Here is a 26,328-nt window from a genome sequence, read left to right as displayed (position 1 = left end):
TTGTCCATAGAGTTTAGGTATGTGATTTGAGACACATGTTTGTTCATGGAGCAGGGGGCACAGTTTGACCTGGCGCTATACTGTCTCCACTTTTTACATTGGTATTGAACCATTTACTCTTACTTAAACATCCTTAATGTCTGAAATGGTATGCACTTTGGCCCCACCCTCCCATGACACAATCGCACCAGAATGACTAAATTACAATTACAAAATATAAACAAATTTTTTTATTTCAGGCTGTTTGAGGGTTCTGTTTTCCATTACAAGGTCCCCGCAATTATTGCTAATAATTATAACAAAGATTTCATTCAATTTATATGAAGTAAGAAACATGTTGAATTAATCTCATTTACTCCCAATGGGTCATCTCTAAATACTAGTAAATATTATTTTTGTGTTTAGTAACCGAATTATAAACATTAAGAATAAATCAGGGATTTTTTTTTTTTTTGACTAATTATAACTAATTTATTTATATAATAACTAAAATGAAAATTATACTACTACTATTATTACTAATATTAATAACAATTACAAAATAATAAAAAACAATAATAACAATAAAAATAAGACTTTTGAACATCTCATGAAGCCTGTATGAAGGCAGAATGATGTGTGTTTGAAGCCTGTATGAATTCTATATGATGCCTGTATGAAGTCTGCATGAAGCCTGTACGAAGCCAGAATGACGTGTATGAAGTCTGTATGAAACCTGTATTAAGCCTGTATAATATCTTTATGAAGTCTGTATGAAACCTGTGTGAAGTTTTTTTAATTTTGTATGAAACCTGTATAAAATCTTTATTATGCCTGCATAGTGTCTTTATTAAGTGTGTATTGAGCCTGTATTAAGTCTTTATGAAGTCTGTACAATCAGCAACACTTTGATTTAGCTTTATGTTTATTCATAACCCGCACTGTTCACTATCCCACAGCCTCATTAGGGCACCTTTTCATTAGAGTATTGGGGATTGAACATTGAGGCGTCACAGCGGAAATGTACGTCACGTGATTCACATCCACCCCCCCCCCCCCTCACAGCTGGTTCGGTTGAGCATAATAAATAGCGAAGCGTCTCGTCATCAAGTGTCCAGTTCAACGCCATTATCATGGGCAAAGGTGGAGGAACCTTCGAAAGGCTGTTGGGTGGGTTCTCTTGAAATGTTTCTTTACTTGGCTATTAATTTAGTTATTTTATTAACCCGATCAATTGTATTTAACGTCTTGATCTATTAGCTAGCTATACCGGGGTTGTGGCTACCACTTGCTTCGTCACCCGTTTTGTTTTTAACAAGTCCCACCTCCTCGTTTCCGATTGGTCAGTGTTATAGACTGACGTGCAGTTTTAGAACACGCAGCCAATCTTGGTGTGCGAAGTCAATGTTCCCTAGCCAATCAGAACGCAGAAATGAAAAAACGGGTGGGAAACGAAATTAAATGTGTATATTTGTAACCTCGTTTTCTCCCTGTATATAAATGTGAGCGCAAATATTCGCGATGAAATCCTCGATTGCAACTCGATTTAATGTTATAAACGCCACTTACGTGCAGTAAATCCCCGCCAAACGTGTTTGTTCGGAGCTAAAGAAAGCTGAGTTAGCCGTATTAGCATGCTAGTTAGGGCAACTAGCCTTGCCTGATTGTTTTTTTTTGTTTTTGTTTTTTTTTTTAAATATATGAAAATGTCTGGCAGTGTTTAAATGTTGGCGCGGTGAAAAGGGAAAAATATATATTTATGTGTATATACACTTTTCTACTTTCATGTCGCTTTTCCGATGAAAAAGTTGCATCATTAGTAAACATTTCATTGCTAATCAGAACCCAGGCGACGATGTGTGGCCTTGTTTGTGTCTCCTTTCTCATTCTGTGCCCTGAAACCGGAATTAAATCAAGAAGAAATGAAAGCCATCTAACCAGCATCCAGGAATTTTCTTAGGAGAAACGAAGAGAGATGATTAGAATAGTCTTTTTTTTTCTCCCCTGAATGATGACCAGCTGTCAGGAGGCCTGTCACATGATGATTCATCTTATAGAAACGGATAATAGTTGTGATTTCTGCCATTATTTTAAAGATATAAACATTAAATTCTGTGTAAGTGTTAGTGTGTATAAACCTACTGATCAAACAGTACAGATTTTTGGTATAGGATTAACAGGATTCCCCCAAGACACTACAGAGCCTCGGGAAAAAACATGTTCATCTTATTTACATAGAACAAACTCTTGTCATGTAAATGTATATAGCTTATCCAAACATGTATATAAAAGAGATGCTTTTATTTCCATTGAAAAATTCTTTATTAGCATGAATGGCCGCTTTACACTCTCTCTGCATCCAGACAGTTTGTTTCTTCAAACATTGGTACTTGTGGAGAGAGAGAGAGAGAGAGAGAGAGAGAGAGAGAGAGAGAGGTTGGTAGGTAGGTACCTGGAAGGGAGGGCGCGAGAGAGAGCGTGAGCGAGAGAGTGAGCGAGAGAGAGAGAGAGAGAGAGAGGTTGGTAGGTACCTGGGAGGGAGGGGGAGAGAGAGCGAGAGAGGTTGGTAGGTAGGTACCTGGGAGGGGGAGAGAGAGCGAAATAGAGAGGGGGGGGAGAGGGGGAGAGGAGGAGAGAGAAATTGGTAGTTACCTGGGAGGGAGAGAGAGAGAGAGAGAGAGAGAGAGAGCGGGGGAGAGAGAGGGGGAGAGAGAAAGTGAGAGAGGTTGGTACTGGGGGGGAGAGAGCGAGAAAGAGAGAGGTTGGTAGGTAGGTAGGTACCTGGGGGAGAGCGAGAGAGGTTGGTAGGTGCCTGAGAGGGAGAGAGAAAAATAGATATGGGGGGGGGGAGGTTGGTAGGTACCTGGGAGAGAGAGAGAGAGAGAGGTTGGTAGGTAGGTAGGTACCTGGGGGAGAGCGAGAGAGGTTGGTAGGTGCCTGAGAGGGAGAGAGAGAAATAGATAGAGGGGGGGGGAGGTTGGTAGGTACCTGGGAGGGAGGGAGAGAGGGAGGGGGAGAGAGAAAGTGAGAGAGGTTGGTACTTGGGGGGGGGAGAGGTTGGTAGGGAGGTAGGTAGGTACCAGGGAGGGAGAGAGAGAGCAAGCGAGCGAGGTTGGTAGGTACCTGGGAGGGTGGAGAGAGAGAAATAGAGAGAGGAGGAGGTTGGGAGGGAGGGGGAGAGAGAGCGAGAGAGGTTGGTAGGTAGGTACCTGGGAGGGAGAGAGAGAGAGAAAGTGAGAGAGGTTGGTACTGGGGAGAGAGAGAGCGGTACCAACCACACAATGTTCTGTTCTTTCTGTATCACATCAATTTTTTTTATAGATGCCGTGCATTATTTTAATCTGATGATTTGCTCATTATTGCGCCTTAAGGTTAAATGAGGGACCCAGTTTCTATAAGTAGAACACACACGTCTAACAATCAGATTTAGATGCTGGTGGTTACCTATTACCTGGTTTTGTTTGGTTCTATCTTTTTGCCTCTCTGTCCACTCTGTCAATTTCCTGTTAGAATAAGCTCCACTCTTTTGGGAAGGTGTTCCACTAGATTGTCAGGTACTGATGTAGGTGAGGTGAGGAGGTCTGGCGTGCAGCGTTCCAATTCATCCAAAAGGTGTTGTGTAGGGTTGAAGTCCGAGCTCTATAGCAGGAGATCTTTCACTCCAACCCAAGTAAAGCAGATCTTTAAGAAGCAGGAGCTTTGTGCGCAGGGGCATTGTCATGCAGGAACAGGTTTGGGTCTTCTTGTTCAAGTGAGAGGAAAACTTCATGCCAACATGTCCAGAGGCATCTTATATAATTGTGTGTCTCAGCTTTATGGTGACAGTTTGGGGAACTGAAGAAGAACCGCATATAGCTGGAGAAAACAGGTGTTTCAATACTTTTGTCCAAATAGTGTGGGTTTTTAATTCTCACCTTTGTACCTCATCTCGCCTCCTTTTGTTTCCTGTAGTTGCATTTTGTAATAAACTAATTTGGTTTATCCCTCAGTTATAAAGTCATGACAAGTGGATTTAATTTGGAATTGTTTATTTTACTCCTATTTGTGGTGAGAGTAGGGAGCAGGTGGAGAAGAGCCTGGAGAGGTGGGGGTACACGCTGGAGAGAAGGGGAATGAAAGCCAGTAGGAGTAAGACAGAGTACATGTGTGTGAATGAGAGTGAGGGCAGTGGAGTGATGCGGTTGCAGGGAGAAGAGGTGGAGAAGGTGGTGGAGTTCAGGTACCTGGGGTCAACAGTGCAAAGTGATGGAGAGTGTGTTAGAGAAGTGAAGAAAAGAGTGCAGGCAGGGTGGAGTGGGTGGAGAAGAGTGATAGCAGGAGTGATTTGTGATAGAAGAGTATCTTTAACAGTTTATAGGACTGTGGTGAGACCTGAGATGTTGTATGGTTTAGAGACAGTGGCATTGAGTAAAAGACTGGAGGTGGAGAGCTGAAGATGAAAGATCGAATATAATCCATCCTGTTTTACAGACAAGGCCACCAGTCAGCTGCTTCTGGAGACAGACTGGGAGTCCATCCTGCAGATTTGTGACCTTATTCGGCAAGGAGACACACAGTAAGTCCTCTTTGCCCCGGTAACCCTGTGACCCAGCTGTAGTTAATATTCCTATAAGAACACTATTTATTTATTTATTTGATCACTCTCAGGGCCAAATACGCAATTGCCGCCGTTAAAAAGAAGCTGAATGACAAAAATCCACACGTAGCTCTCTACGGCCTCGAGGTAAGACCCGACTCAAAATCTCACATCTCGATGAGGAAATGCTTTTTTTGGTTCTGACATGGGTGTCTTCCAACCAGGTTTTGGAGTCGGTGGTGAAGAACTGTGGCCAGACGATTCATGATGAAGTGGCGAGCAAGCAAACCATGGAGGAGCTCAAGGACCTGTTCAAGGTAGAGTTTTTAATTCCACTTCATCTGAGCTAGATGATGCTTAAAGTTCTGAAATATTTATTGCGTTTGGAGGACACGGCAGCAGCACCAGGTCCCCAGTTCGATCCCGGTCTGGCAACAGCACTCTATTCACTAGCGACGATAAAAGAGCTGCTGAACTCGTCTCAATGTTTAAAGACACTACGCTTTCTCTGTGTTCTTTTCGTGTGTTCTCTAAAAGAATTATCAGTTCCTAAATACACTTTCTAGATGTATCCAGGATCTTGAGACATGAGCTAGTCTACGTTCACGTGATTGCACTTGCTGTATTTTGGTTCATGTAGAATCAAACGGTCCAAACCATTGTGGTAGCACAAAATCTTTCCTTCACTTGAACTAGGAGACTGTTCCAGCATGACCATGACCATGCCCCTGTGCACAAAGCTCCAGCTCCATGAAGATCTGCTTTACAATGCTTTCGAATGAAAGATCTCCTGCTTTAGAGCTCAGGAGTCAATGTTCCAATTCATCCCAAAAGTGTTCAGTAAGGTTGAAGTCAGAGCTCAAAAGCAGGCCACGCAAGATCTTCCACTCCATCCCATGTAAATCTTATCTTCATGGAGCTGGTATTGTGCACAGGAGTATTGTCATGCTGGAAAAGGTTTTGGTCTCCTAATTCAAGTGAATGAAAGATTAAATGCTAACACATCCAAAGACATCATATACAGTTGTGTGCCTTCAACTTTGAGGGATACAGTTTAAAGAAGAACCACATATAAATGGAAAAGACAGATTTTTTTTGTGTTTTTTTGAGTAAATAGAATATTTTCTGTTTTTGTAACTTGAATAAAAAGGTGTCCTGAGGTCTCTCTTGAGTGCTGTTGTGAAGTCTGGAAGAAAAAAAAACCATGATCTATGAATCCTTATTGAAATGATATGGTTTACACAATAGTGTTGTTCTGCCCTGTGATCATGGAGGCTGTCACTTCTTCAGTGTTGTGAATCCTGCCTTCCTGATGAGTCATGCTGCACTTTTAACTTCCTGCTTACGTCATCGTGTCACGTGTCCTCTCAGGGTTTTTTTTTTTTTTTAAACCCCAGGGAGTTCCAGCAAGTGCCAGAACGAGAAACGCTTTTGTGGATTGTCTAAAAAAAAATCAATGTGCCGATGAAACATTGTGTAAAAGGTAATATCTAAAACGGCTTGTTGATCAGAGTGGATGGATTTTACATGATGTGAGAGTTGAGTGATGTTCTTCTTTAGCTGTTGTTGTTCACAACGATCACAGAGCTCTGAAAATGTTTGTTTTTTTATTTTTTCTAATAGTAAGAAATAAGGGTGGACTTGTTTATAGTGACATTGTATTCAGGTTTAGCTCAAGGTTGTGGATCAGTGAAGTATTTTCAAGCTCGTATGACAAGTCCAGTTGTCTCGACATACTACTCGCATTGTGCTTTTTAACACAGGGACTGTTTAGTCCATTTCAATCAAACCCCAGTGTGTTGCGGTCCTTGTTCAAAGCTGTGTTCTGCCTCTGAACAGATCCTAGTGCTGTTTGAATCCAATGAAAGTGTGCGAGAGAGAGTGTGTATAGAAGGTAAACACCGTGTTGTGGTTCGCTGTATCGTTCTTGACATGTGGGATTGCATATTAAGTCAGAGATTGAAATGTTGTGGTTAGGAACTTTAAATACACTATATAAACAAAACACCTGATTTTTCCACCCACATCTTCAAACTGTTTCCATAATTCTTTGGAGGCACCCGATTGTTAGAGGTTGTGTTTGGATGCTGTAGCAGGAAATTCACTTGAATTAGGAGATCCGAACCTGTTCCAGCATGACAATGCACCTGTGCACAAAGCTCCATGAAGACCTGCTTTACAATGATTTGAGTGGAAGATCTTAAGTGGACTGCAATAAAGTATAGGTCATGGATACTGGATAAAAAAAACAAAAAAAAAACACAACACATCATGTAAAATATTACTAAACTTCATTACAAAATATATAAATCATTTACAAATAAATAAAAACATCCAAAAATAAATATATAAAAAACAACAAACAGCGTGTGGCGTTAGCGATTCACCTCTAGAGGCCGCTCTCGTAAAGACTCAACCCAGAAAAACTATCGCACGGATATTTAAAGATCGTTCCTGCAATCTATCGGTGCCCATTAATTAAAGAGAAAAAAACAAAACGATAAATCAGTCAACGTCTACTATAAAGTTCTGAACTCAACCCCCTTTGAAGACTTTTGGGATGAATTGTTCATGATCACTGCACCCTAGGCCTCCTCACCTAACATAAATCAGTACCTGACTTTACACCCTTTTGTGTGACTGAGCAAAAATCTCCACAAACACACTCCATAATCTCTTTGGAATTTCTTTCCAGAAGAGTGGAGATTATTATACCTTCAAATGGGATATTCAAAACCACCTTTAGATCGTATGCTCAGGGGTCCAGGTGTTTGTTCATATAGTGCATTTTTGCTACTAGAATGTAGATACGCCTCTTTGTATGTCCTCAAGCGCTGAATTGCACAGCAAAGCAACTGCTGTGGAAAAACAAGTTTTTGACTGAGGTGCTGACAGTTTTTTACATGCACTCATTATTTTCATGCTGATGTTTCTGGTTCTCCCTCAGAAACAAACCGAGCCAAACGTCAGGAACAAGATCCTGTACCTTATCCAGGCCTGGGCTCACGCCTTCCGCAACGAACCCAAGTACAAAGTGGTACAAGACACCTACCAGATCATGAAGGTTGAAGGTACAGAGCACGGTTTAGTCATAAAAAGAAAAATGAGAAACAAAGTGGCAGTACATCTAAATGAATTTTTTTTTTTATTCTCCATCAGGTCACGTGTTCCCGGAGTTTAAAGAGAGCGACGCCATGTTCGCTGCTGAAAGGGTGAGCAGTCCTGCTAGAGAGATTGTCAGGGTTTTGAATCGTGTATTACGTAGACAATGATTAAGGTGTTTTTACAGGCCCCGGATTGGGTGGATGCCGAGGAGTGCCACAGGTGCAGAGTTCAGTTCGGAGTGATGACCCGCAAGGTAAACCGTGATACCCTGTTCCTTCTAACCTGCCGCGATTTAGCGAGTCAATACTTTTGATTATGTAGTGAGGGTGATATCAGAGCACCATTGGTGTTTTTTATTCTCTCCCTCAGCACCACTGCCGAGCATGTGGACAGATCTTCTGTGGCAAGTGCTCCTCCAAATACTCCACGATCCCAAAGTTCGGCATTGAGAAAGAGGTTCGAGTGTGTGAGCCCTGCTTTGAGCACCTTAACAAGTAAGTCTGAGTCGAAAATGAGATGCCACACACACAAAAACAGAAGCTTATACTACTCTTCACCCAGTACTGATTTTCTCATGCTGCTGTAAGGAAAATCCCCGAACACTACCCATATAAAAAAACTGCATTCCTACACGCCGCATTTCACGTCTTTCAATCTGTCTCTTTAGAAGTCTTGCGTTCTGATGTGGGTGTTTTTATTTTATTTTTTGCATGTCTTCTGAGATTCACTCTGTGTGTGTCTTCTGATCCCCTCTCCTCACCAGCCACCCCTCCCTCTCTCCCCCTTCTAGGAAAGCAGAAGGGAAGAGCAGCAGCAGTAGCAGCAGTAGCAGCACCGGCGGCGGCGGCCAGTCCGAGCTTCCTCCCGAGTACCTGACCAGCCCTCTGGCCCAGCAGTCTCAGGTAGTGGAGCGCCTCCTGATGGTGTCTGTTAATCATTGTTCTTGCACTACCGTTTCCTGGAGCATGACCATTAGAAACCTGGTCTCTGTGCACATTTAAAATGATTTGCAGGTAGTTCCCTGGTTCTAGCGCATATGCGGGATAATACATTGGAACGCTGCCAGGATGTATGGCGGTCGACATACCTGTATTTACTTCGTGTGTTTTACTAAGCAATGCCCCTGTTTAATTTATTGTTTAATTGTGGCATTTATTTCGCCCTTCTGTCCTAGCAGATGCCCCCTAAGAGAGATGAAGCAGCACTGCAAGAGGAAGAGGAGCTGCAGCTGGCCATTGCTCTGTCTCAGAGTGAAGCTGAGGAGAAGGAGAGAATGGTGAGATGGTCGCTCTCTATTTATCCTGTTATCTGTGATATGTTTATAAAAATATGGGGGGGGAGCGTGAAATCTTAGATAGATAGATAGATAGATAGATAGATAGATAGATAGATAGATAGATAGATAGATAGATAGATAGATAGATAGATAGATAGATAGATAGATAGATAGATAGATAGATAGATAGATCTCAATCTGTATTTATTTTTTTTCTATAATATGTTCATGTAGAGGCACAAGGGCTCGTACCCCGTGTACCCCAAATCCGACCCAACCCCAGTGACCTCCTCCGCTCCACCCGTCAGCACTCTTTACTCTTCTCCTGTGGTAAGGTCACTATTTTCTATGCTATTTTATATCATTTTGATACTTCAATAAGTGACAGGTGTGTGTTGCAGTGTGTCACATTATTGACTCTCTTTAGAATTCCTCCGCTCCTTCAGCCGAAGATGTTGATCCTGAGGTACGTATCTCTTCAACCAAGTTCTTTACTAGACAGCGTTTACACTTAATTATTTGATAATAATTAATTATAATAATCTAATAATAATGACGTCCATCTCTCTTAGCTGGCCCGTTATCTGAACAGGACTTACTGGGAGAAAAAGCAGGAGGAAGTGCGCAAGAGTCCCACCCCCTCTGCTCCTGCTCCGGCGCCATTGGCTGAACCGATTCCAGTCAGCCAGCCAGCAGAAAGCCATGCCCCTGTTCAGCCCATCAACATAGTAGAGGTACTTTTAAATATTAAGTGTGTGCGGCTTTTAAAATATAAAAACGAATCGGCTTTTGTTGCGCGAGTGCAGCTGATTTGCGATGCACCTCCTCAGCAGCAGTACCAGAACGGAGAGTCCGAGGAGAACCACGAGCAGTTCCTCAAAGCGCTGCAGAACGCAGTCACCACCTTCCTGAACCGCATGAAGAGCAACCACTTGCGCGGGCGCAGTATTACAAACGACAGTGCCGTGCTCTCGCTCTTCCAGTCCATCAACAACATGCACCCGCAGCTTCTGGAGCTCCTCAACCAACTCGACGAGAAGAGACGTGAGGCAGCGCCGTCACACCTCATACAAAATGTAGGATTATAATGATCGCATGTTAATATTTGTTTGTTTCGTCTGTAGTGTACTATGAAGGGCTGCAGGATAAGCTGGCGCAGGTTCGGGATGCACGGGCCGCTCTGAACGCTCTGAGGGACGAGCACCGCGAGAAACTGCGCCGTGCCGCAGAGGAGGCAGAGAGGCAGAGGCAGATCCAGCTCGCTCAGAAACTCGAGATAATGAGGCAGAAGAAACAGGTGAGACCCACATGATCGAGATTCATTATCAATAGATGATTGCTTGGTACATACAATGATGAGAGTTGAGGAGGAGAAAAGTTGTGGTAGAGCTGATTGTTGATCGGTAACGTTTCTTGGTTGTCGCAGGAGTATCTGGAGATGCAGAGACAGCTGGCCATTCAGCGTCTGCAGGAGCAGGAAAAGGAGCGGCAGCTGCGCCTGGAGCAGCAGAAACACACCATCCAGATGCGTGCGCAAATGCCTGCCTTTTCCCTGCCTTATGCCCAGGTGAGCTCCATCCTCTGAATTCACCCAGTCTACTTGCTTGGTTGGTGGAGAGACATCTCTGTGCCAGAGAGAAAAAACACTCCCAGCAGGGGAGATGTATTGCAACACCTTCATTCTTCTCAGTATCAATTACACATTCTGATCTTAATCTGTGTATTGTTGCAGTCTGTAATGCATTTTCAATCTTTTCCATGTGCTCCAGATGCAGTCGCTGCCGCCTAACGTGGCAGGAGGGGTGGTGTATCCACCCGCCGGACCCCCCAGTTACCCCGGCACATTCAGCCCTGCTGGGTCAGTGGAAGGCTCTCCCATGCACGGGGTCTACATGAACCAACCCGGGCAAGCAGGAGGAGGACCATACCAAGCCATGCCGGCATCAGGTACAGGTGAGCTCCATGTGGTTAAATCTGAGATTATTGAAAGCATCATGTTAGCTCTTGTGTTCTTTTCATCACACACACAAATTTCTCTTAATTTGTTACATTGCAAATTGCGTTATGTTTCACATAGATCCTAACATGGTAAACGCCTACATGTATCAAACCGCGGGAACGGGTGGGCAACCTGCCCCCCCTGGTCAGGCTCCGCCTCCTAACACCAGCCCTCCGTACACTAACTATCAACCCACTCCGACACAGGGCTACCAGGTAAGAGCTGAAACACCAATGTCTACCAATGTTTTGACACTGGCTTAAATCACACTACCGTGCCAAGGAAACCAATGTGCATTGCGTAATCATTCCATCTCCGTTTTTAAGTGCACCAGTTTAAACCATATTTTTCTCCTCTGTAGAATGTGGCATCTCAAGCCCAGAGTTTGCCCCCAATGTCCCAGGCTGCCCCAACCAACGGCATGACCTACATGGGTTACCAGCCTTACAGCATGCAGGTCAGGATTCTCACACAGAGAGAATGTAAAGTGCTATCTCTAACAAGTGATGAATTTATACATGAATGTTATCGCTCTCTCATTTTCGTAGAACATGATATCAGCACTTCCTGGACAGGACCCCAACATGCCTCCGCAGCAGCAGTACATGCCTGGCCAACAACCCATGTACCAGCAGGTGAGGTCTTAATATAGTGTTCTAGCTGTCCAGTCGGCTCAATTATCACCTAGACATCTGTTTTGATAAATTTGGGAGAAATAAGGTCTATTAAACTTGATATTGATATAGTGGATAGAATCCTATGAGTTCAGCCTTTAGAAAGAAGTTCTAGCGATTACAACTAGCAATGCACCAAAACCCTTATTATAGATCTATATAGATTTTAAAATATTACCATTTCATCATATTCAAACTCATTGCAATCAGTTTTAATTGGTTATAAAGGGAATTTCATTAGCAGTTCGGACGTCACAATTGTGTCCCATCTGCTCATGCGATTACAACATGGGTGTGCTGTTCGATGAAACGACTCAACACCTTGATGGTGCGTGTTGAGGAGCGGCGAGGGCTCCTCACGACAGCAGCTGGAACAGCCTCAATATTTCTGGTGTGCAGGCCATTCAACAGCACCTGGGGACTTTTATTATTATTATTATTATTATTATTTTAAGTCTAAACCTTTTTCTTCTAAATGATGCCCCCGTGAGCCGAAGGAACACATTCATGATGACTGGTCCACTGCTATAACTAATGGCAAGGGGTTCTAAACGAGGTCGCACTGGTTCCAAACAATTGCCGATGCCCCAGGGTTGCAGTCTCTTGGTTCCAAAGTTTCCCATTTCCCTTCGCCACCCTGTGTATATATGTATATGTGTGTGTGTGTGTGTGTGTGTGTGTGTGTGTGTGTGTGTGTGTGTGTGTGTGTGTGTGTGTGTGTGTGTATATATATATATAAAACCTTAATAACTTCCTACCAATCGGAAGCGAGTTCAGTTACAGTTACACTGGTTCAGTTTAGACTGAAATGCATATAATTTAGTTAATGGCGTAGATTATTTTTGCCAACTAAATTAACATTATATTTTATCCTACTTTTGTTGGCTACGTGTATGCAGATGGCGCCCCCTGGAGGTCATCAGCAGCAGGCACAGCAGCCCCAGCAGCACCCCGCAGGCAGCGCAGAGGCTCAACTTATCTCCTTCGACTAAAATTTCCCATTCTTGTCTATTCCACTACACTACATTCAAGCCCTCTGATTTCCAACCGCTACACACACACACACAGACCCACTCACAATATTTCTGTGATCATCTGTTAAGGAGAAAGTCCTGGTTATCATAAATATGACTCTCATTCATCACAGCTGATATGATCTTTCTCTCTCTTAATGCTTTACATAACGAGAAGTCTACAACTGGTTGTGAAATCCTTCAACTCTCGAAAACATGTATAACGTTTCCATATGAAACACCTCTTAGCTAGTCATTCGTATCCTTGAATATTAACAGGATGTATTAAAAAATTAAAAATGAAGAAAAAAAGACGTGACCATCTACATATTTTTCTAAAGTCGATCTGCATGCGTTTAGTTCTTCTTTACGGAGTCTCCAACCCGATCACTTCTCGTGTCTCTCACGGCCACTGATCCCAACATTCCAGAGCAGCGATCATCCCGGGAATCCAGAGTCCGTAATATCACGGAATCCTAGTTAATAATTTTCTTCTTTCGTATATTCGGTTCAATTTAAGGGGACTGGTGCTGTATGGTGTTTTGATTTATTTTTGTTTTTCTGCCTTTAGTGTAGATTTGTAAGAAAATGGGAGGGAAAAAAGGACAATTTCACAATACAGAGAAAAAAAACGAATGCAGCTGAGGTGAGAAGGAAGCTGCTGTAGAGAGCGTTGAGACAGGATTATATAGCGATTTAATTTGCTTTAAAATAAATAAATAAACGCATGTTTGTAATGTCAATCGAGCAGTTCTGTAACCCTTTAATGCCATCTGTGGACAGCTTCGCTCCATCATACTGATCCGTATGACTCCGGAAAAGAGTTTTGAAATTATATTTAATAAATATCATTCTTTTACTGTGCAACTTTTTGCCAAGTGTGATTTATTGTGGGGGAGTGAAATAAGATGGCAATATTGAAGAGGGAAAAGAGATGTGAGGAGTTGGTTTTGTGGAAATTTCAAGAAATCAATTAAAAAATTTTAATTAACATTAAATATTTTTTAAATATTTAATACAATAAAGAAAATGTCAATTGTCAAATACCTATATTATGTATTTCTTTTACATTTTGCTCTACTATTGTTCTTAGATTTTTGGTGCAATCTCAGTTCGTGTTATTAATCTTATAGATATGCCTATATAGGGTGTAGTTTTTATTTTTTTTTAAATGTTTTTTTTACTTGAGCAAGGAGAGCCAAATCAGTTCCAGCATGACAAATCCTCTACACAAAGCCAGCTCCATGAAGATCTGCTTGACACAGGTTGGAGTGGAAGATCTCCTACAATAGAGCTCTGATTTCAAACACCTTTGGGATGAATATGAACATTGACTGCACCCCAGACCTCCTCACCTCACCTCCATCAACCTGACTTTACTACCACCCTTGGGCTGAATAAATCTCACACAGAGCTCTAAAAAAAAAAAAAATCTAGTGGATCATCTTTCCAAAAGAGTGGAGGTTATAATAACAGCGAATGGTAACGTGGAATGGTGATTATGATGATGATGTAATCCCCATCTTCTGGCCAGTCATATAAATATTCATGGAATAAAGGGAAAGTATTTGAAATGGTGTGTATATCTGTGAAAGGAAGATAAAAGTAGAACATCTATTTTCCCCTTAACTGTTACACACCATTCTCTCTAGCCTTAACCCGTTCCCAAACGAGAGCTGTCTGAGCACGTCGATGTCTGAAAGACCCCATTCAGGATTCTTGAGCAAGATTTTGAAGAACCAAGAACACTTAAAGAACCAAGGTTGTGAGTGAATGCTCACGTTTCCTGCAGGTTCTGGTCTAATTCTTCATGCATGTGTCTCTCAGAAACCACAGGCTTCTTTTTTACAGGCTCTGTATATAGTTGTAGAGATGGAGATAGAAGACAGGGAGAAAGAAAGACTGATTACATGCAATTATACTGTAAGGAAATCATGATGCATGATCAGGTGATAAAGTTAGTGATAACTCCTGAGCGAAATCAACTATGTACTGCCTGGTACCGGAGCCCAGGTCCAGGGCGATCATCTCTCGCTCAGCCTGATCATCCAGGACATCCTGCAGGACCGAGAATAATGCGTCCTGACTGCACACGGCTGCAGGAGACACCAGCATAGGCCTACAACAGGAAAGGATTCATTATATTACTACACAATGTACAAATCTGACGTTCTCAGTCAATGATCGTCACTGAAGCGTCTGGCGGATGGATGAGAAGATTACCTGCTTAAAAAGCTTCAGATGCTCCTCTTTGTTCTCGTCTGGTCAGCCAACTGACTCTCTGACTGCGGATAAACCGAACAAGATTGTTGGTGAATATCAGCGGCCCTTCTGTGGAGACCATCAAGCATATCAAATACTTTGTCCCTCAACACCAGTTCCATCTATCTATGTAGTAGTAGTAGTTGTTGTATCTACAAATATAAATAAATAAAATGCCTTAATGTATTTTTTAAATAAAACAACAATTTGGAGGCAATTTTCTGAGGTATAATACGAACAAATTGCTTTTAGAGGAAAACATCAGTTACTTCAATTCACGCATTTCACAGTTTTAAAAACTACTCGTTCAACTTCCACATATTGTAGTCGCTTGTGCACACGATAAAAGCAAATTCGTTACATCAATTTAATTGATTGTGTACATTTGTTTGCTGTTTCCAACGTTGTTAATTGTTTGTCATGTTGATCAAAATATATCATGCTGGTTTCACCTGAATAGTCATAATAGTGGTACAGCATCAGATCAACCAATGATCATCTAGATCTCTATAACAGGTCAAAGGTGAATCTCGTAAACCTTAAATTAGTGACGGAGTGAAACAGAATTACAGTTTCTGAAAATGAATGAACAATCGAACACTATTACAGTACAGTAGAAGTGTGAATCCTGTCCGGACTCTTATCAATATAAATCAAATATACAATCAAATAAATACATTTGTGCTGCAAAAATTTATAGATGACATGCAGAAGATATTCAACCTTGTGCATTTTCAATTATTGTAATCCAAATTTTAGTATATATTAAGAGATCCTGAAACTGTGCATCATACTGACAACACGACTAAACAATTTGACGATATTGTTTGTGACAAAAGGACTATTCTGATGCCAATGAAATGTCATTACAAACACTTACTTTTAATAATATAAACTACAGGATTTTGCAAGAACTTGGAGTTGAACAAAGGAGTTTTGAGAAATTTCATTTATGTTCTGAGAAACGCTCCAAAGCAATTGAGTAAAAAATAAAAAATTGGAGGGAAAGTGTTGTGCGGGATTCATATGTATCTGGCAACCACGCTATCAGGCAGTTGTCGACGCAGTGCATTGTGGGTAGGTCAGTGAACGAGTCTGGAGGACGCCATGTGCTTGTGAGTGTGACAGAGAGCCTGAGAAGTGTGTGCCGGGATTATTAGGAAAAGAAAACGACAGGAAAAGGACAATGTACTGCACACTGCACTGCATCCGGACCTCGCTGCGGATAGCCGCAAAAACGCACCGGTGAGGAGAAAAAAATAAAATAAATTTACGAAATGGTGTTTAATGAGAACCGGTGCAGGGCTGTGTCCTAAATCACGCGCTTCTTGCTATATAGGGATTCTCTAGCGGCATGTTTCCGCAGCACTCCTCGCGCCCTATGTAGTGCACTCGGATTGCAGGCGGCAGTGTTTTTGGAATACAGCCGGTTCTTTTTTGAGCAGTTGATAGATGGGATTTGGAGCTAAATGAATGCTCAGGTTGAGTTCACTGACGCGATGGGGATGCTTTGAATCGACAGAAGAACCAGTTTTAACTGTTTATTGGATATTTGTTAGGTTTTTATTTAGATGTGCTAGTCAAAAGGAGGCAGCTAGCATGCTAGGCTAGCACTTAAATCTGCAGTATCAAGAGAGAAACGCGTGCACGCGCATTTATCTTTCATACATAATCATATTCTCTGGAAATTCCAAGATATTATTTATAAAACGTCCTGTGGGAGTTTAATTTTTATTTTAAATCAAGACTAGTCAGCAGGTTAGCTTTTTAGCCTTGTTAGCTTTTCTAGTATAAGGATGGATTCATTGCAAGGTCAAACATCAGCAAGATCAACACGAGCCTCATTTCTTTCTTTATATCATCACATTTTATTTTTCAGAAGTCTTCAGATTTCATCCCAGTTCTCTAGAAGATCGAATCGTATACTGTTTTAATCTTCTACTTTTTATGCAGCGAATTTATACCCTATAATAAAGCGCTGCTGAATCATGGATTCTGATTGGTCAGAAGATGATTAATTGATTTTTCTAGATCAGCATGTTTGATATTAGTGGAGGGACGTATAAGGTGAAAAGAAAATCCATTGGTGATGGTTTTCTTGTATGAAGAACATTTATGGAAGGAGTTTCCAATGCGAGTCAGAGGTAACTGTGTAACTCTTGGATTCATGGCTGAAGGATGAAGACTGGTTTAATTGCTGCGATAACTCGAATCAGATCAAAAATAGGAGTAACATTTTCATGCACACGTTTCGCTGTGGTGTCTCAGGTATCTTCTAGGTACCTCGTTTTCTTTCTTGACTCCAGAAACTTTCCAGAAGACTTGCTTGACCACCATCACACTCCTGGAATCAGGAATATAGTAGTTAAGAAATAAAGGTTGTGTAGGTTTATGTGTGTGTGTAAAATATTTGATTCTCCATGTTTGATTGGATGTAGGCATCACCTGTCTGCTCCGACCCTGTCTGCGCTGAGAGCGCTCCACTGTAGCCCCGCCCGTCTCTCCGATGCCATAGCGATGCCGCCGTTGGACGGAGCACCCAAGCAGTATTCACCCAAAATCCAGCAGCTGGTCAATGACATCGCCAGTCTCACCCTGTTAGAGGTCTCCGACCTCAACGAGCTGCTCAAGGTAGGAGCCGAGACTGAAGTGAGTACTGATTCACCATGTTGTATTTAGACTAATCCTTATTGTTCTTATTATTTCCCCCTAGAAAACGCTGAATATTCAGGATGTGGGAATGATGCCGATGGGCACGATGGCTGCCACACAGACCGCCACAGCAGCTCCGGTAAAGATTTCTGGATATAAAGATAAAAATGTGTAATCATGTAGATTATCAGTCAATTAGTAAAAAAAAAAAAAAAAAAGAATTCAAAAAAAGTCTTGTCAATACTTTCGTATTGGGGGACACGATACGTCCATATAATTAATTGAATATTATACATATTATATGTCTATATAATTAATTGAAAGTTTACTAGTCTCGCAGGGATGGTATTAACGCTAAACTACCGTAATTTCTGGACTATTAAACGCACCCAAATATAAGCCGCACCCACTGAATTTGACAGACTTTTATTTTTTAACATAAATAAGCCGCACCTGTCTATAAGCCGCAGGTGTCTACACTGAAACTAATGAACTTTACACAGGCTTTAATGAAAGACAGTGTTTGTTACACGGCTTGTATCTAAACAGTAGCCTACCAAGAAAGTCATTGTTCACTGTCTTCCTCCTTCCTTTCACAACTATTTCTCTCGGGAGTTTATCTTTTGGCATCGTCGTATGTTTAAAAATCACCATTGGTGAAGCTTTTCTCCTGATGCCGTGCAGCTCAGAACACAGGTGAAGTGTGTTTTCATGCCCGGTTGTTTTCAGCGTGACGAATGATTCGCATTTCCTGTAGACAGTCCGAGTGAGCGGCAGGTCAAACGTCAGAGGAACATCATCCATATTTATGATGTGGTGCGGCCCGATTCAGTGGGAGCGCATCTGATTTAATATAAAGAGTTTCATTGGTTCACCTGAAGCCGTTCCGCAATTTCATTGGTCTAATGTTATGGGTCTCAGTTTTTTGGCTTGAAGTTTGTGAAACCGGGAAAAACCCAGGAAAAATTCATAAATTAGCCGCTTTATTGTTTAATAACAAGACAGTTCGGGGTAAAACATAAAATCGCTTGTGATCGTTTATTATTAACATTTGTGAACAACGGTTTACGTTTTTTAAAACAATTTTTACATTTGTTTAAATAAAATATCTAAAAATATAATGGAATACATACAATTTATGCTATTAACACTTTTTAAAATTATATTGATTAAATCGATTAAATCGGCACAAATTCAATTGATTAAATAAATAAAAAATAGTGTACGTTTTCTAGACTTCAATAATACAGAAGTGTTTTTTTATTGTATTTTCTAAAGATCTGTTCTTCTTGTTTCAGCATAACAGATGTCTGCCTTTAAGAAACACGCAATAGTTATTTATCTATTCATTCAACATATTAATTCATCATTTAATTCATTCATTCATGCTCCCTCGTTATGTGGAATTGCCAGGATGTTCTCTTTTCAAGAGAGAGCTGTACATAGATCCCATATCTCTAGATCGTCATAAAAACGTTTCGGTAATTTGAATAAATAGAAATGAGCGTGTGAGAATTAAGCGTGCGTCACGTGTCTGCTAATGATAATGAGACGTTTTTCGTTACATTTTCATTTGAATGATTTCTTGTCCAGTTTTTTTTTTTACATTTTGCCTCAAAACAAAAAGGTATAATTTCCACCACACACAGAAATCCTCCGTGTTGCTCGTTAAGATCGTTAGGAAATGTTTGCGTGCCGCCTCGATCTGTATAGAGATGGAACTACTTGTTATGATGGTGACGGGTGTTTATAAGGCTGCACGTTTGGTTAGAATTTTGATCAAACTGATCACCTGCACCTTCCAGCTTTTAAACTGTTCATATGTCGTAACACGTGCTGTTCATGTGCAGGCGGAGGAGGAAGACGCAGCCCCGGTGAAGAAGGAGAAAACCCATTTCACGGTGAAGCTGACCGAGCTGAAGGTGGAAGATAAAGTCAAACTGATCAAGGAAGTGAAGAACTGCATGCAGGGATTAAATCTCGTCCAGGTAAGAGCAAGGCGGAGATTTATACCTGAAACATGTTCCACTCCACCTCATGTAAAGCATATCTTCATGAAGTGCACAGGGGCTTCGTCATGCTGGAGCGGGTTTGTGTCTCCTAGTTAAAGTCAAAGGGAAAATTTCATGCCAACGCATACAAAGACGTCCTAAACAGCTGTGCGCCGCTGTTTTTGTGGGGAACAAACACATCTGGTTAAAAAATTCGGGTGTCCCAATACAGTTGTCTGTATGATGTTACGTAAAAATTTACACCACCATGAAAACCAGTCAACAAACATTCGTACTGCAGTCATTTACTTACCGTAATTTCCGGACTATTAAACACACCCACATATAAGCCGCACCCATTGAATTGTACAAAGACTTTTATTTTGAAGATAAATAATCCGCACCTGTCTATAAGCCGCAGGTGTCTACACTGAAACTAATGAACTTTACACAGCCTTTAATGAAAGACAGTGTCTGTTACACGGCTTGTATCTAAACAGTAGCCTACCAAGAAAGTCATTGTTCACTTTCTTCCTCCTTCCTTTCACAACTATTTCTCTCGGGAGTTTATCTTTTGACATCATCGTGTGTTTAAAATCACCATCGGTGAATCTTTTCTCCCGATGCCGTGCAGCTCAGAACACAGGTGAAGTGTGTTTTCATGTCCGGTTGTTTTCAGCGTGACGAATGATTCGCATTTCCTGTAGACAGTCCGAGTGAGCGGCAGGTCAAACGTCAGAGGAACCTCATCCATATTTATGATGTGGTGCGGCCCGATTCAGTGGGAGCGCATCTGATTTAATATCAAGAGTTTCATTGGTTCACCTGAAGCCGTTCCGCAATTTCATTTGTCTGATGTTATGGGGCTCAGTTTGTCTTGAAGTTTGTGAAACCGGGAAACACCCAGGAAAAATACATAAATTAGCCGCTTTATTGTTTAAGCCGCGGGGTTCAAAGCGCGGGAAAAAAGTAGCAGCTTATAGTCCGGAAAATACGGTAGATCAATTTTGTTTGTGTAAAATTAATATATAAAGTATTTATTCAGTTAGCATTAAATACTCCTTGATCAGAAAAGTCAAATAGGAGACAATGCACTTCAAGAGCAACTGTTTGTCCTGTTTTACTGTTTATTTTTTATAATATATTTTTATTTCTCATCTCCGAAGGCTAAGAAGATGGTGGAGTCGCTGCCACAGGAGATCCGGGCGAACGTTTCCAAAGAAGAGGCAGAGAAACTGAAGGCGGCTCTAGAAGCAGCAGGGGGCACCGTGGTTCTGGAGTAGATCTGCACAGAACTCCATAGCGTCCATCCTCATTACTGTCTCTCTGTTTATACATTTGTTTTTTTTTTTTTTTGTTTTTTTTTTTACAATGAAGCTGAAAAGAATTTTGGGGAAACAGATAAAGTGATGGCTCTGGGTGTGTGAACTCTCAGACTGAACTGTAGCAAGCTGCAGGCTTGCAATTCTCTCACCACCCGGCCATCACACCTGTCTGTCTGCACCTGTCTCTTAGCAGCGAGGACATGCAACCTGGATGTGTCGAGACGTGTAACATTTGTCCATGGTTAAATAAATGTCATATATTAACGTGGAAAATGTTGTCATGATGTGAACGTTGCTTTCTGACTTTTTTTTGTGTGTAAATTTTTACTCAAGAGAAACAGATTCTGGATGAGGTCTACACACTATGGCCAAAAGTATTAGGACACTTTACTTTTCCAGCCTTATGTGATTCTTCCCCAAAATGTTATCTGTATTGGACGTCTTTGGCTGCATGAAATTTTTCCTTCACCCCAACTAGGAGACCCAAACCTGTTTCAAGATGAGAATCCAGCTCCACGAAGATCTGCTTTCCATGGGTTGGAGTGGAAGATCTCCTGCTCTAGAGCTCTGGGATAAATGTTTCAGGCATTGACTGCACCCCAGGCCTCCTCACCCACAATGGGATGGAATGGGATGTTAAGAAAGATGCACGTACTAATTGTATGGCCAGGTGTCCAAAAACATTTGGCTAAAACGTGTATTTACCATTAAAACACTTAAGAATTGTTTGGAGTTTAATTTTTGTTTAAATTTGGTTTTGGGTGTTTTATATCAGCTCATATTCCTCATTAGCATTCGGACTTCTACTGTGTTTGGAAAACAGAATCATCAGACTCTCATGGCTGCTCTTGAGGGATGCGAGTGACATCACAGGGTGGTGCGAGTTTGTCGTTTCTGCCACAGAAAAGTCTGACTTTTCAAACCTGAGCTGCAAAATAGAGTCCGGTGTATTTCAACGCTCCTGCGAAATTTACATTTTAATCATTTAAAAGATTTTCACATCCATAATTTGGTACTAATGCTCTTTACCAGGGAAGCAATGAAAATATAAATCCTACTTTGGATTAAAAAATAAATAAATGTTTAGCTTCAATAAAAAAGTACCAGATATTGCAAAAGCATAGGGACCTGACTTTGCCAGCCATATGTGGCTCTTTCCCTAAACAGCTACCAGAAACCATTAGAGGCTCACCATTCGCGTTTCCGGTACGGAAAATTTTAATAAATTTGAATAAATAATTGTGATGTAGAAATGAGCGTGTGAGAATTAAGTGTGTCTGTCACGTGTCTGCTACTGATTGTGTGTCGTTTTCCATTACATTTTTGTTTGAAGGTACCAGAAAAAGAGACACACACATTTATACCATCTTCTGATGTGAACTACGGTTGAATCTAAGAATCCAAACAAATGCTTGTTACCATAGCAACACATATACGCTCTCTCCCCCCAACGTCGATCCCCCCCCCCCCCGACGCACGATTAGAAATCAATTCTGATTCCTGCAAAACAAATATGATGAATGTTTGTGAGTGTGTGTGTAAGTGTGTTGGAGGGTCCCTGAAATGTTCATCATTTTGTTCAACACGTGCAGCATCTTCTACACTTCAGCCAGTACACACACACATCAGTTTTTCTGAGAAGCTGAAAAGTGTCATTAACGGATTTCAACCATTCGGCGCCCGGCAACAAGTAAAGAGACCTTTCTTTCTCTTTTTTCCTCTCCTTTTTTTTGTATATAGTACACCATTAGTACTTTAAAGTAGCAGATCAGACATGCTTATATACGATTTCTGTACTATTTCTTGGTTTAGCGTGTCCAGAAGAGGAAAGCAGAAGCTGATGATGATCCAAAACCACCTGCTTCTGCTGCCACAAGTTTCGATGATGAACCGGTAAGGTAGAAAAAAAGAAAAAAGAAATTATTGTTGACATCTGGAGCGAACATTTTTCAGTTTGGAACCGACACACACACACACACACACACACACACACACACACACACACACACACACACACACACACACACTCCGGATTTACACCTCTACTTTTGCGTGGGCTACACCAGAACATACACACACACACGGTCTCACTGTATATAAATATATATATATATATATATATATATATATATATATATATATATATATATATATATATATATATATATATATATATATATACACACACACACACACACACACACACACACACACACACACACACACACACCCCGGCCACTTTATTAGGTACACCTTACTTGTATCGGGTTGGACCCCCTTTTGCCTTCAGAACTGCCTTAATCCTTCGTGGCATAGATTCAACAAGGTACTGGAAACATTCCTCAGAGATTTTGGTCCATATTGACATGATAGCATCACGCAGTTGCAGATTTGTCGGCTGCACATCCATGATGCGAATCTCCCGTTCCACCACATCCCAAAGGTGCTCTATTGGATTGAGATCTGGTGACTATGGAGGCCATTTGAGTACAGTGAACTCATTGTCATGTTCAAGACACCAGTCTGAGATGATTCACGCTTTATGACATGGCGCATTATCCTGCTGGAAGTAGCCATCAGAAGATGGGTACACTGTGGTCATAAAGGGATGGACATGGTCAGCAACAATACTCAGGTGGGCTGTGGCGTTGACACGATGCTCAATTGGTACTAATGGGCCCAAAGTGTGCCAAGAAAATATCCCCCACACCATTACACCACCACCACCAGCCTGAACCGTTGATTCAAGGCAGGATGGATTCATGCTTTTATGTTGTTGACGGCAAATTCTGACCCTACCATCCGAATGTCGCAGCAGAAATCGAGACTCATCAGACCAGGCAACGTTTTTCCAATCTTCTATTGTCCAATTTTGATGAGCCTGTGTGAACTGTAGCCTCAGTTTCCTGTTCTTAGCTTTTAGGAGTGGCACCCGGTGTGGTCTTCTGCTGCTGTAGCCCCAAGGTTCGACGTGTTGTGCGTTCAGAGATGCTCTTCTGCATACCTCGGTTGTAACAAGTGGTTATTTATAATGTCCAAGTCAACCATATACCGTGCAGTACACAATAAAACTATACAATGTTCTCCCTTATAATGTCATAATGTTATGCCTGGTCAGTGTGTGTATATATATATATATATATATATATATATATATATATATATATATATATATATATGTGTGTATATTTATATATCTGTATATACACACACACTGACTTTAACTACAGCCGTGTGAAAGAGGCTTCGGTTTACACTGCCAACAAACTAACTTTCTAGACTCATGTTTCTTGTTTCAGATTGCAAAGAAATTTAAACATGAAGCAGAACAGGAGGAAGAGCTGCAGAAGCTGAAGTCACATCCGGAAGAGCGCTACATCAAAAATGCTGCTGTTCTTCCTGAATTCCGTCCACGGCCCGCCGCCTTTGCTTCTCCTGCTCCGTTAAGGAAGTCCAACGTTGCATCGCTGAGGGAAACTCCCCTGAAGATTCACAATCTAAGCATTCCAGAGCACCAAAGACTCTATCACTCGGTGGTGGATATGATGCTTGTGAAGCTAAACGGAGAGCCACATGTCTATTCCATGCAGCTGGGCCTCAGGATCAAGCAGCGCCTGTGGAGGGCACTAAAATGTCCTTTCATTATTGAGAGCAGGCAGTTATATAAGAACGAGCAGACATATTATAGTGAGATATTCAGCATACCATCAAAGACAAGTTTCGCTCCCTGCTACATCGTGGACGTAAGTGAAGAGCCCATGCCTGAACAGCCGGAGAGGAAGAGTGAAAAGGCTTGAAGAAGGAAATATTTAAAAACTGCTTATATGCTGGTGGACCTGGAGTCAAGTCTAGGAATGTTGGGTAATGTCGGGGACCCAATCTGGATTAGAATCTGGATTTGATTAGAAGATTAACCAGTGCAGGACACCATGCACACACACACACAGTAAGTGCACTGCCCTGTAATGGACGAGAAACATTTACAATTAAAAACACCAAATAAATCTGAATGAGTCTGGGTTCACTTCCTGTTTTTTTTTTTTATAATTAACACTTCCTGGATGCACAAACCTTTCCTCAAGTCTGAAGAATTGTGTGTTGCTACAGCATTTCACTGAAACTGCAATTGATACTATATCTCGTTTAATTTGCACATGACTGTTTCCTGTATTTTTATTTTTTTTTTTTAAGTAAAACATTCAAGGTTTTTTTTTTGGGAAATAATGTCGCTGTGTCACAAATTTGTGTGAATTAAGACTAATAAAATATATTTCCTTTATGTCTTTGCATTTCTGTTTGATTTCCTTTTATTTGAAGTGGAAGATCTCCCAATGTTCTGACCTAAAAAAAACTCTAAAAAGTCAAAGTCACTCTAATCCCGTACACACGATCGAGAGTTTTTTAACTGGCCGTATCGAGATCGGTCGGTATGTAAATTCTGCATCACGAGGCTGAAAAGGCTCCACACGCTGTCTCAGCAAGGCCGTATCTGTAGTAGTCTGTTAAACTCCTCACAGCCTGCTAACACTCGTTATAACCGCGCCATCAGGCACGCAGAGCGCAGTACTGCAGCGCTCAAATGAGATTTCTGTCCCTCGGGCTGTAGTGTAAAATTGTGTAATTTGTTTTTTAATGATTGTGTGTGGGAGGCTTTGATCAGAAGCTGTTGGTATTTTTCTTAATGCTTTATCTTTAGTATATGATGGAGATGTGCAGCTCCGTAACTGAGGCTGGTGCGATTCGCATCTCGATTCATAGCCGACGATACGATACATTAAAGATGCATATGAAGCAGCTACCGATGCGATTCGATTCGCCCCTATTGCGACGCAGTGCGACCCGTTTTGATTAGAATTAATGCTATACGATGCGATGGAAAAACGATGATGCTATGCAATTCAACAAATCATCAGAGCCTTGTGACTTCTAACGCATTGCCCTTTCACAATCACGCCTTTATAGCGCAAGAAAAAGAAAAGAAAATTATGAAATAAAACCAGACGTTTTTTGTTGTTGTTGTGTCTCCAGGAAGACGCAGCTCTACCTCTGCCATGTTAATCTGTGTTTTTTGTGACCCTCAGGACACGCCTCGCTCTCCGTAGTGTTGTGATACGCCATGTTTACGTGGCAGTGGTGCTGAGAGAACGTGCTCGGGAAACAATCTACATATCAAATATTCAATTCAATTTCTGAATAATGAAAATATATCACATCTACTAATAATTGTGTATAAATAAATCGTTTTTTACAGACGAAAAAATCCGTAAAAAAATTCGAATGCATTACGATACAAATGGCAAATTTGTATTCGATGCACCGATGCGAATCAGTGAATCTTACCATCCCTAGTATATGATAAATAAACTTTGGAACCACTGAGCAGTCCAATCATCCAACACATTTCAACACATACTGGGATTCATTTCCCTTTCCTGCTACAGCTAATTCCAGACATGGATTCCAGACGATAGTCACC

General features: G+C 41.3%; 4 protein-coding genes across 27 annotated transcripts; 3 read left to right on the top strand and 1 right to left on the bottom strand.

Moving 5' to 3' along the window:
- The first annotated feature begins 969 nt into the window (after positions 1 to 969).
- On the top strand, positions 970 to 13,489 carry hgs (hepatocyte growth factor-regulated tyrosine kinase substrate). 24 transcript variants are annotated; one of them, XM_083523388.1, is made up of 21 exons: positions 970 to 1,149; positions 4,450 to 4,534; positions 4,627 to 4,702; positions 4,780 to 4,872; positions 7,503 to 7,626; positions 7,715 to 7,767; positions 7,845 to 7,913; positions 8,030 to 8,154; positions 8,424 to 8,562; positions 8,835 to 8,936; positions 9,171 to 9,266; positions 9,364 to 9,402; positions 9,509 to 9,670; positions 9,767 to 9,980; positions 10,061 to 10,233; positions 10,363 to 10,503; positions 10,706 to 10,889; positions 11,014 to 11,150; positions 11,297 to 11,392; positions 11,484 to 11,570; positions 12,509 to 13,489. In XM_083523388.1, the coding sequence occupies exons 1-21, from the start codon at positions 1,113 to 1,115 to the stop codon at positions 12,599 to 12,601; spliced, it is 2,325 nt and encodes a 774-aa protein (XP_083379514.1). In that variant the 5' UTR covers positions 970 to 1,112; the 3' UTR covers positions 12,602 to 13,489. The 24 variants fall into 24 exon arrangements, with proteins under 24 accessions (XP_083379514.1, XP_083379524.1, XP_083379523.1 ...); XM_083523398.1 differs by having other exon boundaries at positions 993 to 1,149; positions 8,451 to 8,562; positions 8,838 to 8,936; XM_083523397.1 differs by having other exon boundaries at positions 993 to 1,149; positions 8,451 to 8,562.
- A 359-nt stretch (positions 13,490 to 13,848) lies between these two features.
- On the bottom strand, positions 13,849 to 14,873 carry LOC310716602 (methyltransferase-like 26 B; the record flags this gene model as incomplete). The annotated part of the gene is made up of 4 exons (XM_083523887.1): positions 14,564 to 14,873; positions 14,472 to 14,476; positions 14,263 to 14,428; positions 13,849 to 13,905 (listed from the first exon to the last, which is right to left on the bottom strand). Exons 1-4 carry the CDS (start codon positions 14,735 to 14,737, stop codon positions 13,849 to 13,851), a joined length of 402 nt encoding a protein of 133 aa, XP_083380013.1. The 5' UTR covers positions 14,738 to 14,873.
- A 1,058-nt stretch (positions 14,874 to 15,931) lies between these two features.
- Positions 15,932 to 21,125, top strand: mrpl12 (mitochondrial ribosomal protein L12). The gene is made up of 5 exons (XM_083523302.1): positions 15,932 to 16,129; positions 17,323 to 17,515; positions 17,598 to 17,675; positions 19,387 to 19,524; positions 20,694 to 21,125. The coding sequence occupies exons 1-5, from the start codon at positions 16,071 to 16,073 to the stop codon at positions 20,808 to 20,810; spliced, it is 585 nt and encodes a 194-aa protein (XP_083379428.1). The 5' UTR covers positions 15,932 to 16,070; the 3' UTR covers positions 20,811 to 21,125.
- A 1,237-nt stretch (positions 21,126 to 22,362) lies between these two features.
- LOC310716745 (uncharacterized protein) lies at positions 22,363 to 25,013 on the top strand. The gene is made up of 3 exons (XM_083524152.1): positions 22,363 to 22,542; positions 22,665 to 22,745; positions 24,152 to 25,013. Exons 1-3 carry the CDS (start codon positions 22,366 to 22,368, stop codon positions 24,647 to 24,649), a joined length of 756 nt encoding a protein of 251 aa, XP_083380278.1. The 5' UTR covers positions 22,363 to 22,365; the 3' UTR covers positions 24,650 to 25,013.
- Positions 25,014 to 26,328: the final 1,315 nt, after the last annotated feature.

This window comes from Silurus aristotelis (genome assembly GCF_946808225.1).
Source record: "Silurus aristotelis genome assembly, chromosome: 21".
In the NCBI taxonomy this organism is placed as follows: domain Eukaryota; kingdom Metazoa; phylum Chordata; class Actinopteri; order Siluriformes; family Siluridae; genus Silurus; species Silurus aristotelis.
The sequence above is the reverse complement of the archived record's forward strand: the minus strand, read 5'-3'. Positions and strand labels throughout refer to the sequence as shown.

What these genes read in the sequence shown, in the direction of transcription:
- hgs (XM_083523384.1), top strand. Translation starts at nt 1,113, where the DNA reads ATGGGCAAAGGTGGAGGAACCTTCGAAAGGCTGTTGG. An exon ending in TAGCTCTCTACGGCCTCGAG is followed by an intron (nt 4,703 to 4,779) that starts GTAAGACCCGAC and finishes TCTTCCAACCAG; the next exon opens with GTTTTGGAGTCGGTGGTGAA. An exon ending in TTTCCCTGCCTTATGCCCAG is followed by an intron (nt 10,504 to 10,705) that starts GTGAGCTCCATC and finishes CATGTGCTCCAG; the next exon opens with ATGCAGTCGCTGCCGCCTAA.
- mrpl12 (XM_083523302.1), top strand. Translation starts at nt 16,071, where the DNA reads ATGTACTGCACACTGCACTGCATCCGGACCTCGCTGCGGATAGCCGCA. An exon ending in ACCTCAACGAGCTGCTCAAG is followed by an intron (nt 17,516 to 17,597) that starts GTAGGAGCCGAG and finishes ATTTCCCCCTAG; the next exon opens with AAAACGCTGAATATTCAGGA. An exon ending in AGGGATTAAATCTCGTCCAG is followed by an intron (nt 19,525 to 20,693) that starts GTAAGAGCAAGG and finishes TCATCTCCGAAG; the next exon opens with GCTAAGAAGATGGTGGAGTC.
- LOC310716745 (XM_083524152.1), top strand. Translation starts at nt 22,366, where the DNA reads ATGATGAATGTTTGTGAGTGTGTGTGTAAGTGTGTTGGAGGGTCCCTG. An exon ending in CATTCGGCGCCCGGCAACAA is followed by an intron (nt 22,543 to 22,664) that starts GTAAAGAGACCT and finishes TTCTTGGTTTAG; the next exon opens with CGTGTCCAGAAGAGGAAAGC. An exon ending in CAAGTTTCGATGATGAACCG is followed by an intron (nt 22,746 to 24,151) that starts GTAAGGTAGAAA and finishes TTCTTGTTTCAG; the next exon opens with ATTGCAAAGAAATTTAAACA.